Source organism: Scardinius erythrophthalmus (genome assembly GCF_964197995.2).
Source record: "Scardinius erythrophthalmus genome assembly, chromosome: 11".
Classification (NCBI taxonomy): domain Eukaryota; kingdom Metazoa; phylum Chordata; class Actinopteri; order Cypriniformes; family Leuciscidae; genus Scardinius; species Scardinius erythrophthalmus.
The window spans coordinates 9,272-22,500 of record NC_138231.1 but is presented as its reverse complement, the minus strand read 5'-3'; the positions used below and the strand labels follow the sequence as shown (position 1 = coordinate 22,500).

Below are 13,229 nucleotides of genomic sequence, written 5' to 3'. Positions count from 1 at the left end.
CTGACTGTTACACACACAGGACTGTTACGCACACAGGACTGACTGTTACGCACACAGGACTGACTGTTACACACACAGGACTGACTGTTAAGCACACAGGACTGACTGTTACGCACACAGGACTGTTACGCACACAGGACTGACTGTTAAGCACACAGGACTGACTGTTACACACACAGGACTGTTACGCACACAGGACTGTTACGCACACAGGACTGACTGTTAAGCACACAGGACTGACTGTTACACACACAGGACTGTTAAGCACACAGGACTGACTGTTACACACACAGGACTGTTACGCACACAGGACTGACTGTTACGCACACAGGACTGACTGTTACGCACACAGGACTGACTGTTACGCACACAGGACTGACTGTTAAGCACACAGGACTGACTGTTACACACACAGGACTGTTACGCACACAGGACTGACTGTTAAGCACACAGGACTGTTACGCACACAGGACTGACTGTTACACACACAGGACTGACTGTTACACACACAGGACTGTTACGCACACAGGACTGACTGTTACGCACACAGGACTGACTGTTACACACACAGGACTGTTACGCACACAGGACTGACTGTTACACACACAGGACTGACTGTTACGCACACAGGACTGACTGTTACACACACAGGACTGACTGTTACACACACAGGACTGTTACGCACACAGGACTGACTGTTACGCACACAGGACTGACTGTTACACACACAGGACTGTTACGCACACAGGACTGACTGTTACGCACACAGGACTGTTACGCACACAGGACTGACTGTTACGCACACAGGACTGTTACGCACACAGGACTGACTGTTACGCACACAGGACTGACTGTTACACACACAGGACTGTTACGCACACAGGACTGACTGTTACACACACAGGACTGTTACGCACACAGGACTGACTGTTACACACACAGGACTGTTACGCACACAGGACTGACTGTTAAGCACACGGGACTGACTGTTACGCACACAGGACTGTTACACACACAGGACTGACTGTTACGCACACAGGACTGACTGTTACACACACAGGACTGTTACGCACACAGGACTGACTGTTACACACACAGGACTGTTACACACACAGGACTGACTGTTACGCACACAGGACTGTTACGCACACAGGACTGACTGTTAAGCACACAGGACTGACTGTTACGCACACAGGACTGTTACACACACAGGACTGACTGTTACGCACACAGGACTGTTACGCACACAGGACTGACTGTTACGCACACAGGACTGTTACACACACAGGACTGACTGTTACGCACACAGGACTGTTACGCACACAGGACTGACTGTTACGCACACAGGACTGACTGTTAAGCACACAGGACTGTTACGCACACAGGACTGACTGTTACGCACACATGACTGACTGTTACGCACACAGGACTGACTGTTACGCACACAGGACTGTTACGCACACAGGACTGACTGTTACGCACACAGGACTGACTGTTAAGCACACAGGACTGTTACGCACACAGGACTGACTGTTACGCACACAGGACTGTTACGCACACAGGACTGACTGTTACGCACACAGGACTGACTGTTACGCACACAGGACTGACTGTTACGCACACAGGACTGACTGTTACGCACACAGGACTGACTGTTACGCACACAGGACTGTTACGCACACAGGACTGACTGTTACGCACACAGGACTGACTGTTACGCACACAGGACTGTTACGCACACAGGACTGACTGTTACGCACACAGGACTGACTGTTACGCACACAGGACTGTTACGCACACAGGACTGACTGTTACGCACACAGGACTGACTGTTACGCACACAGGACTGACTGTTACGCACACAGGACTGACTGTTACGCACACAGGACTGTTACGCACACAGGACTGACTGTTACGCACACAGGACTGACTGTTAAGCACACAGGACTGTTACGCACACAGGACTTACTGATACGCACACAGGACTGTTACACACACAGGACTGTTACGCACACATGACTGATACGCACACATGACTGATACGCACACAGGACTGACTGATACGCACACAGGACTGTTACGCACACAGGACTTACTGATACGCACACAGGACTGACTGATACGCACACATGACTGATACGCACACAGGACTGACTGATACGCACACAGGACTGTTACGCACACAGGACTTACTGATACGCACACAGGACTGTTACACACACAGGACTGACTGATACGCACACATGACTTATACGCACACATGACTGACTGTTAAGCACACAGGACTGACTGCTAAGCACACAGGACTGACTGATACGCACACAGGACTGTTACGCACACAGGACTGACTGATACGCACACAGGACTGTTACGCACACAGGACGGTGGCCGATGGCATAAACTGCTAAGACTTGTGTTACATGTTGGTCATCAGTTTTTTTTTTTTTTAAAGACTGTTCATAACTTTTTTAAGTCAGTTATATAAAAACGTAGATTAGTCTAATTTGACACTGAAAAGTAAGACTGTAAATCTCTAACTAACTGCTGGTTGGTCACACTCTTAACATAATGACTGTGTTTATGCAACTCGCCCCAGGCCCTATGTATGTTTTCAGAGCTGTACATTTTTATGATTTCTATGTTGTTTTTTCCAGATTGGAATCATGCCGCTTTTCTCCGAACGGTTCTGCTGTCTCAGCCGTAGAGGAATTGACCACGTCCAAAAGCTCTGCGTCATCTGGTCGAGATCTGGGGTTCTGGTGTCCGCTGCATCTGAAGACACGGCCCGGTCAGGCCGGCTCTTTCCTCGGGGCTCAAGACTGCGCTCCGCCCTGCGACAACATGTTCCTGAAACCACACGAGGTTAATTTGGCTAAGACCTTCATCGGCGTTTGTTCCGCCGTGTGCTTGTGTGCAACTCTCTTCACATCTCTCACCTTCCTCATCGATGTCCAGAGGTTCCGCTACCCCGAGCGGCCCATCATCTTCTACTCTGTCTGCTACACTTTAGTCTCTCTGGTGTATTTCATTGGTTTTCTGCTGGATACGGAGGTGGCGTGCGTGAAGCCGAGTGTGCCGGGCCGCGTGGCTACGGTGGTGCTAGGAGCCCAGAGCCGCGGCTGCTCGCTGCTCTTCATGCTGCTCTACTTCTGCTCTACCGCAGGGATGGTGTGGTGGGTCATCCTCACCATCACATGGTTTCTGGCCGCAGGGCCTAAGTGGAGCTGCGAGGCCATCGAGAAGAAGGCGGTGTGGTTCCACGCGGTGGCCTGGGGTCTCCCCGGAGCGCTAACAGTTTCGCTGCTAGCGCTGGGGAAGGTGGAGGGAGACGGCCTCAGCGGCGTGTGTTTCGTCGGCCTGTACGATCTGGCAGCACTGCGCTGGTTTGTCGTGGCACCGCTAGCCCTCGGTGTTCTGATCGGCCTGTCGCTGCTGCTCGCCGGCATCGTGTCTCTGAACCACGTGCGTCAGGTGATCCAGCACGACGAGCGCAACCAGGAGAAGCTGAAGAAGTTCATGATCCGCATCGGCGTGTTCAGCGGCCTGTACCTGCTGCCGCTGCTGGCGCTGCTCGGCTGCTACCTGTACGAACAAGCCCAGCGCGAGTCCTGGGAGAACAGCTGGATCCGCCGACACTGCCAGGAGTTCAGCATCCCCTGCTCCCGCCGCGTGAGACTCCCTAACCCTAACCCTAACCCTTAACCCTAACTCTGACCCTATCCCTGACCCTATCCCTCTGGCACAGTACCAGGGCTTGTAGTCTCTCACTGACCTGCTGTTTGGTTTGTTGTAGAGTGTGGATGTGGAGCGGCCCGAGCTCTCCCTGTTCCTCATGAAGTATCTGATGACGCTGGTGGTGGGAATATCAGCCGTGTTCTGGGTCAGCAGTAAGAAGACCTGCTGGGAGTGGGCCTCATTCTTCAAGAGAACGCGCAAGAAAGAGTGAGGACGCTCTCTCTAACCCTAATGCTGAGTTCACACTGCATGATAACTTGTCAGATAACTGTTGTCTTCACACTGCAGGAGTATGTATGGCTGCGTTCAGTCTCACTGCATGGCTTTACAATAGGAAGAATCACAAACAACTTTGTCTGGTCCGCAAACGAAGTTTCACAAGTGGTCTGTAACTCCTCCCTGAACTTCCCGCTGCCCTGTATCTTGCTCTCTCATTGGCTGTCGGTCATCGCCGATGAGGTTTCAGTCACACAGGAGGTCCAGATATTTAGCATGTCAAATATCTCAGGGGCGTCTGCGTCTCATCAGTGATTCTCTCAGATCGCGTCTTTGATAACTCACTCTGTGTGATTGTCACACGTGTGAACAAGCACCGATTTGCCTCCAATTTCAGGCATTTGTCGCTATTTCGTAATATCTTCCGGCGACTGAAAATCGGGCTAAAATCTTGCAGTGTGAACTCGCCATAACTCAACTAAACTGTTTGTGGCTTTGCAAATCTGTCATAGAGGGTATTTTTATGTCATTTTATCCACTACCAGCATCACCTGATCTGACCAGTGTGTGAACTGAACGGGTGTGTGTGTGTGTGTGTGCTTCAGTCCCATCAGCGAGAGCCGGCGTGTTCTGCAGGAGTCCTGCGAGTTCTTCCTCAAACACAACAGCCGTGTCCAACAGCACAAGTCCAAACACTACAAGTCCTCCTCACACAAGCTCAAGGTCGTGTCCAAGTCCACGGGCACCAGCACAGGCATGCACACGCCCGTCACCGGTAACCATGACAACACACCTGTCTCCGGTAACCATGACAACACACCCATCTCTACAGCGATCCACAACCACAGTGTGTGCGATGCGCCTGGTTCCTCTGAACGCATCGGGTCGACGGAGAGACGCAGTAAAGTCGACGCTGAAAGCGCACACAGGTTCATGTTTTATTTTATATTATACATTTATTTGAATTTACATTCTGTTTAGATGATACAACCTTTCCACTGGGAACATCAGTACTAACAATTAATTCAATCTACTGACTGAACTGAAGTATTAAAATGAAAGCAGATGCATCAGTTCACTGTTTTGTTTGTTACCATCATCTGCATTCAAATCAAGGCTGTATTACTTGAGTTCAGTGTTAGACTAGTGTATCCATGGCCATTTCTTTATTTAACTCTGATAGCAGTCATGGTTTGATTTACGTGTGGAAAACTCCATCCACAGACACTTTTACTTTCATCCACCTTATTTCAACCATCAGAGCATAAGAGATCATGTGCACACTGAATGTGTCCTAGTTCCCATGTCTTTCAGCCTGTAATGCTGCTGGAAAATGCAAACTGGGATTTCTTACCATATTACTTTAATGTATTGTCGTAACCTTATATATGGTGTTTATACACACTGGTTTGTAGCTCAAATAGTTTAACCCTTTACTGCACTTTATTCTTCTAGTTATTCCTTGTAGTGGCTAATGAATCAGAAGTCTCACACATTCACAGAAAAATGGCTTGCTTTATAAGGTGGATATAGAAGAATTTTTATAAGTGCTTTGACAAAAATACAAGCTTCACATTTCAGAAATTCTTTTGCCCTACAGCTTTCCAGACATATAGATGAACTTGTTGAACCTGCAATATTCCTTTCATTCGTCAGATCTCAACAAATGTTTCGTTTTTCCTACTGCTTTTTAACACCTACTTTTATTGCGTTTTGAAGGTTGACACCCAAAGATGAAGTGCTGGAGGCTGGCCAGAGCTCCGCCCACTGCAGCAGGAGCAGCCAATGAGAGCTCAGGGTGAGGCTCCTGGCTCTGCCCACTGCAGCAGCAGCCAATAAGAGCTTAGGCAGAGACTTCTGGCTCCGCCCCCCCCATATTCTCTGTGCTTTTCATTATTGATGTCCACAGCACTGGAATCTGTTTTAAAGGTTATAATGTTCACGCAGCTGATGCTTCACACAGGATCCGTCTCGACTGACAGTTTTATGAGTTTTATCAGCTGTTGTCGGTTTTTGCTGCTGCCAGAACAGGATTACACATTCGTAACAGTTCTCTAAGTCATTCATCACTGGAAAAGTCTTAACACTGACACTTCTGACCTGAATCTTTAAACAAAGCAACAGATAAGATTCACTCTTAAAGCAGAATTTCTACAGAATTTGCACGAGTGCTCTAACTGTACGCCAGAAACAAAATACAGCAATAGTGTTTACTCGTATTAACTTTCTCTGCCTTAAAGTAAAACTTAATCTTCAAATTATAATCATGAAGATTAAGGTATTTAACATTTCAGTTGTATCTCAGCTTTTCTTTTTTACAGAGCTTTGCTAAAATGTATTTTTAATATGTATGATATATAGACCTTAGTCAGTGTTTTTGTCAGGAATGAAAGTGAGGCTGTGAAAGGCTGTGAAAACATCTTTCAAAGACCAAAATCTGCAGACAAAAACTCCATAAAACATTGAAAATTATGTGATTTAGTACCTTTTTACACTACTTTTCTATTGTAAAGACTTTAGTCGTTTTCATCTGTCCAATTCAATATGAATAAGGTTTATTGATGTTCATTATTATGCCAGTTGTTTAGGGTTTTTTGCACCTTGTTTAGTTACAAAAAATACTTTTAAAGACTCATGTCCTACACGATCCCTATGTACAGTAAATAAAACGTGCACAACAACACCGGGTGGAGGAGAGAATAGGTCACTTGATAGATTTGGATTATCATTGTATTAATAATTGCAATTGTGTGATGAATCCTGCAGAAGAATTACTGCCGTCTCTGTCTGTCATATATTTTACTATAATATGTTCATAGCACAAACTTTATCTTATCAAAATAAAGTCTGTAGAAAAGCATTAATGCAAAGCTTTTTAGCCTGTGGTCTTTATTCCTCACATCCTGATGTTTGTGTATAACTGTTAAGTAAGTGAGGATAGGAGCAGGCTTCACTCAATGCATATACTATTAAACTTTAAGAGTGCTAGCCTGGATAATTAGAATGCATAAAGTAGGAGAGAGGCCGCACTATGCATAAATGTACTTTTATTTGCACAAAATAAAAGTACATTTATGCATAGTGCGACCTCTCTCCTACTTTGTGTATAACTGTTAAAATATCAGAACTGTAGATTGTTTTGAGGACACAATGTACATCATTGTTCTTAGGAATAATCACCCAAAAGTAGAAATTATTCCTCATATTGGTCCAAACCTGAATGATTTTCTTCACTAAAGGATGTGTTATTAGAGTCTCTCTGTCGAAACCAAAGCCATGTATGAAACAGAAAAGGAGATCAGAGTGTCAGACTCATTTCTATTTTTTTGTAACTATCTGTTGAACTAAACATTACATTACAGTTCGGCTGTATCTGTTGCTTTTTATTCTCAGTTACTGCTACAAATGTTTAAGATTTCAACAAGTTTACAGGGTCCTACAAATTCCACACACAATTCACAATTACCAAATAATGTAATGTAATAACCAAATATTCAAGGTTATGATTAATAACTAATGTCTAGATTATAGAAGCACTGCATAGAGGAGGACTATGTAAATCTGTAGCGTTTATCTGTAATGTGGAACTAGATGATGTGAAAACACCATGGGATTCACACACATTCAGTTGAAATAATAGGAAATCTCATTTCAATTAACAAACAGTACACAACCAGTCAGTCTCACAATGTAAGCATCATGTAAATGTTTGTTAATTTATTAAAAGTTATGTTCATCTTCATTGAAACTGAAAACATCAGATCAGCACATGGAGAGAGACACACTGAAATATATATTACATATGTCAAAGTGCTCATTCTGAAATCTGAATATGTTTTTTGAGGTATGCATAAACAACTTAATTCACCTTGTGTGTGTAAACATGTTTCAACTGTTTTTAGGAGATGTTAATTTACTTACTGAATGTTGGTTCAATTAACATTCAATATTCTGCAAATAATCCCCCAAAAATGTTTATTTTCAATATTTCCTGCAATTACATACACATAAATATAACTTTTCCTGCAAAAACTGACCATAAACATTAGTTAATTTAGAGACAATTGACATTTTTCCTAAAAACTAACCCTATCTGTCTGATACACAACAGATGATTTCAGGTCATTGAAAGGGGGAGGTGTTGCTGTAATTTATAGTAATATTGTCAAAACCACTAAGAAATCAAGTTTTAAATATAATTCTTTTGAAGTGTTACTTAATGTAAAAATATATAGTATAAATGATAAATCACGTTTGAGATTTATGCTGGCTACTGTATACAGGCCACCAGGGCACCATAAAGATTTTATCAAAGAATTTGCGGACTTTCTATCAGAATTAATATTGACTGCAGATAAAGTCATAATTGTTGGTGATTTTAATATACACATCGATAATGAAAAAGATGCATTGGGATTGGCATTTAAAGACATTGTAAACTCAATTGGAGTTAGACAACACGTGTCAGGACCTACTCATCGTCGTAATCATACTCTAGATCTAATATTATCACATGGAATAGATGTTGATGCCGTTGAAATTCTGCAGCAGAGCGATGACATCTCAGATCATTATCTAGTCTCGTGTAAACTTCATTTAGCCAAGGCTGCAAAGCCAACTCCGTGTTTCAAATATGTTAGACCTATCACTTCTGCCACTAAAGATTGCTTTATCAATAATCTTCCTGATCAGTTTCATCATCTCAGCATCCCAGATAGCTTAGAAGAACTCGATATTGCAACAGAAACTTTTAACTCTCTCTTTTCCAGCACTTTAGACCAGGCTTGTGCAAAATTCAGAATTTCAGAATTGGCCTCCATTCAATTCATGAATTGGAATTTGAATTGAATTTACTCCGCCCCACAGGATGTTGAATTGAATTTGAATTGGAATGACAGGAAGTGGAATTAAATTCATGGCATTTCAAAGAAATTCCACACAGTCACACAACAGAAAGAATGTGTTGAGTCTCGCATGCATTCAGTGTTAGGAAGGTTACTTTGGAAATGTTGTTGCTTACTGTTATTAGTTACCCATTATAAATGTGGTTTGGATTACTTTATTTGGATAACTCTATCAATGCAAAGCAATTTCGTTTTAAGTTGATTAGTAACTAATAGAAATTAAACATTTTACATCAGTAATACAACTAAATACAATTACATTAATTTTGTAATTTAATAACAGAAATTTAATTTCACGTAACTATTTACTCCTCAACCCTGCATACATTTTGTTCTAAAATAGATATTGATCAAATTCTTGAAATAAATTACCCCCTCAATGTTGTTTAATTAGTTTTGTTCCAATGTAATTTTCATTTCAAAGTAATCACACAAACACAAAGTTGTTGTAAATGCAGTTATCATTTATTCCAATGCAAAAAATTACTGAGCAACACTGTTGCATCTAATTCTCAATAGCTCCTCAAATGTTTTTTCATTGAGTCTGCACCGTTCTGGTCTGAATATCTTTCCTGCAAGACTAAAGATTCTCTCAACAGGTGCAGAGGAAGCTGGTATGGCAAGATATTTACATGCAAGTTGAGCTAGGGCAGGAAAACGGCTTTGGTTTTCTCTCCAATAGACCAAAGGATCAGTATCCTCTGTAAGACAATGGGTACTCAAGTACACAGGGACCTCATGTGGGGCTGGGTTAGATGGCATAGCAGATTGACTTTCCATGTAGGAAAACAGTTTTGGGCGTTTCTTTGGTGGAGCACTGCCGTTCATGGTTGCATTCCCTTTTGGGGAGGCAGACTCAACTTTTTCATTGAGAAGGTTTTTGATCATTACCTGCTCTTCACCAATACACCAGTCCAACTTAAACCTTGGGTCGAGTGTGGGGGCCACCTGGAAGCATTCCATGTCTTCAAATTTTGTTAAACGTCTCTCAAGTGAGGATTGTAGAGTTGAGACAAACTTTTTATTACCGGTCATCTTCATGTTTTTGATAGCATGCCTTAAGCCCCTGACACAAGGGATGATGAAGCTGGAGGTTACTATTTTCTCAGCCTGGCATCTGTCTGTAGCTTCCTCAAAGGGTTCCAATACCTCACAAAGCTCCTGGATTATTTTCAGCTCATACGATGTCAGCTGGATGGGGCAATGGAGCTCAGCAAGTACATCACTTGGGACATTGAGAACAGACCTCAGCATCTTTAACTGGCTATTCCAGCGAGTGGCATTTGCAGGCTGAAGTTTGTGCCCTCCGTCTAGAGCATCAGTAGCCAGTGTGGACTTGTGACAAAAAGAAACAAGTTTTTGGACCTTTCCCAGTAAGTTTTTTATGGAGCCAGCATCATCCATTGCATCACGAACCACAAGCTGAAGAGTGTGGACAAAGTGTCACAGGTCGGGGTGGAGCGCCAGCGGGCCGCCCACCCCTTCGCTTGCGTGCCGCCCCTGAGGAGCCGGCCGTGGACACGAAGGACACAGCATTCAAAATAAATATACTCTTTATTAAATAATAAAAACAATGTTAAAAGTCTCTTCAGTTCAAGTTATCTCTTCATGTATCTCTTCGCATTTCTCAGCACCTTCGGACAGAGAGAGGAATGGACATAATCCACAGCTTCCGCATTCTCTTCAGCGTTCTCTTCGCGTTTCTCAGCACCTTCGGACAGAGAGAGGAATGGACATAATCCACAGCTTCCGCATTCTCTTCAGCGTTCTCTTCGTGTTTTTTCGGCACAGCATTAGCAGGCTCTTCACTGGACTCAGACAGAGGGAGGAATAGACACGTGTAACTCACAGCATTAGCAGGCTCTTCCAGCATTAGCAGGCTCTTCACTGGACTCAGACAGAGAGAGGAACAGACACGTGTAACTCACAGCATTAGCAGGCTCTTCCAGCATTAGCAGGCTCTTCACTGGACTCAGACAGAGGGAGGAATAGACACGTGTAACTCACAGCATTAGCAGGCTCTTCCAGCATTAGCAGGCTCTTCACTGGACTCAGACAGAGGGAGGAATAGACACGTGTAACTCACAGCATTAGCAGGCTCTTCAAGCATTAGCAGGCTCTTCACTGGACTCAGACAGAGGGAGGAACAGACAGCTATGATTGCGAGTGAACAGCAAAAACAATTCCCACACTCACTTTTCCACCACACACTGTAAGGTTTCACTCGTGCTCATTTCCACAATAAAACTGCAACTCAACAGACCCACAGTGTACCAAGGCCTCCGCCCGCATTCCAGCCGCAGTTCCCTCTGGCTCTCTCATCTGTCTCTCTCATCTGTCTCTCTCGTCCTCTCTCTCCCGCGGCCTCCCGCCGCGACCGCGGCCACGGCCGCTCACGTGCTGCGCGTCTCTCTCTCACAACCCCCGTGGGGAAGAACCACACTCACTTTCTCTTCCTCTGACTTTTTATCCTCTCATGAGCTAGTGTGGCCCCATTCAAACGCTCAGCGCAAATTACCCACACCTGCTGTCAATCCGCCACTAGGTTACCATAGCGACAGGCACTCACCCAGGCTTATTTGTCACCCCGTGACAAAAGCATGAGCTTCTCTCTGGTGGGAAGTAGACCATCTCCTCTTCAACATTCACCACTTCAAAATCAGATGTCTCATCCTGCTCTTCCTCTTCACTTTCAACAACATGCATTGGTGGGAAGAGGGTGAATGCCTTTATCATGTTGGAGGCATTATCAGTCACAATGAATGACACTTTGTTCTGAATATTGTAATTTTGAAGAACATCTTCATAAATTCTACAAATGTTTTCAGCTGTATGCCTCCCTTTAAAACGCTGACAGCTCAGCATTACACTCTGCAACATGAAATCTATAATGAAATGGCCAGTCATTCCAAAAAATGACTTCATTGATCGGTTTGACCAAAGATCTACTGTCAGGCAAATATGCTCAGTTTTTTCCATCAGATTAATCAGATGTGATTTTACAGTAGCTGAGCGCTGAGGGATAAGGTCCTGGCTGAGAGCTCTTCGGGAGGGCATTGTGAAGGAGGGTTGGGCCAAATGCAAAATATTAATGAAATCCTTATTTTCAACAGTACAGAGAGGGAGGAGACCATTTGCAATATATGTGACAACACTGTCAGTAAGAGCAACTTGTCTTCTATTAGTTGATGACCACTTAGAGCTGGAACTGGCTGTTTCAGAAGGATTACCATGATCTTCATTCTGGTTTGGCTGGATTGTGTAATCGCTGGTTTCACAGTACATCAAGATTTCCTGATGTTTTTCCGGTAGGGAAAAAAGTACCCCAATGTATATTACTCTTTAAGAGAACAAATATTTCTATTAATTCCACAATTGACAATAATTGTTTTCTTGATTTACAATAAGTAACAAGTAAAAATTGTGCTTGCATGCTTTTAAACACATATGATATCCAGTGTTTGGGGTAACTCCTTACAAAGTAATGCCATAATAATATAATCATATTTGGCTGTAACTGAGTAATGTAGCACATTAATATTACTGTTACTGTTACTGTTGTGTTGTGAGTTAAAGGTGTGTATAACCCTTTATGAGCTATATGCCAGGCTCTTGCTGTGTTGCACTAAAATAATGTAATGAGTAGAGTAATGAGTTACTATCCATAGAGAATAACAAGTAAGGTAATGCATCATGGTATTTTTAAAAGGGAATAATGTGTATTACACGTTCTTGAGTAGTGACCCCAACACTAGTTATATGAAATATCAGTTGTATAAATACCATCAAGAGATGGTTTTCAAAATAGAAGACTGTCTGTCTGTTAACTTACTTGTAGATGCCTTTTGAAATTTGAAGTAGCCTTGATGGAGCCACAGACTGGAGCACTGCAGTGCTTGCATATGGCTCTGTGGTTTCCAGGGGTTCTTGATGGAATTGGTTCTTCAAAATGAACTAGTACAGATGACCTTTTATGCCTGCTATTATTTTCCATGTCACTGTTGTTACAGGTGTCAAATCTATCAACCTTTGTAATCTGAAGTTGTAAGGGACTTCTGAAACTTAAAAAGTCCATCAAATTGTGCTTTCAAACAAATGTCCACCTGAAATTATTTAGCAACCATTTTAAATACTTATATCTTTTCAGACTGATTTGACTTTCAGTTTTCTTAAAAATTAATATTAAAAACCATAAAAATCCCATAGACTTACATTGCAGAGTGCTCAAATTGAGCCAAGACTACGGTGGCCCATTAGTGTACAAGCCAAAAACTCAAATCTAAACTCCCTGAAGCCCAAGACTCAATTAAACTACCATTCTATGGACTAAAAAATCTATCTATCTATCTATCTATCTATCTATCTATCTATCTA

At 43.1% G+C, this 13,229-nt stretch overlaps 3 protein-coding genes across 4 annotated transcripts in view; 1 reads left to right on the top strand and 2 right to left on the bottom strand.

The window, feature by feature from the left end:
- The window catches only part of fzd6 (frizzled class receptor 6), an 11,299-nt gene extending 3,978 nt beyond the window's left edge, over window positions 1–7,321 (top strand). For both annotated transcript variants that reach the window (XM_081378179.1, XM_081378180.1), the window contains 4 exons: window positions 2,655–3,669; window positions 3,794–3,942; window positions 4,557–4,880; window positions 5,671–7,321. In XM_081378179.1, coding sequence (XP_081234305.1) covers window positions 2,655–3,669; window positions 3,794–3,942; window positions 4,557–4,880; window positions 5,671–5,740 — 1,558 coding nt within the window. In that variant the 3' untranslated portion in view covers window positions 5,741–7,321. The remainder of the gene's footprint in view (window positions 1–2,654; window positions 3,670–3,793; window positions 3,943–4,556; window positions 4,881–5,670) is intronic.
- A 2,017-nt stretch (window positions 7,322–9,338) lies between these two features.
- LOC308698190 (zinc finger BED domain-containing protein 4-like) lies at window positions 9,339–11,147 on the bottom strand (the record flags this gene model as incomplete). The annotated part of the gene is made up of 2 exons (XM_081378110.1): window positions 9,339–10,277; window positions 11,130–11,147. 2 exons carry the CDS (start codon window positions 11,145–11,147, stop codon window positions 9,339–9,341), a joined length of 957 nt encoding a protein of 318 aa, XP_081234236.1.
- Window positions 11,148–11,420: 273 nt separating this feature from the next.
- On the bottom strand, window positions 11,421–12,140 carry LOC308698189 (uncharacterized protein; the record flags this gene model as incomplete). The annotated part of the gene is made up of 1 exon (XM_081378109.1): window positions 11,421–12,140. The coding sequence occupies one exon, from the start codon at window positions 12,138–12,140 to the stop codon at window positions 11,421–11,423; it is 720 nt and encodes a 239-aa protein (XP_081234235.1).
- Between the last annotated feature and the right edge of the window lie 1,089 nt (window positions 12,141–13,229).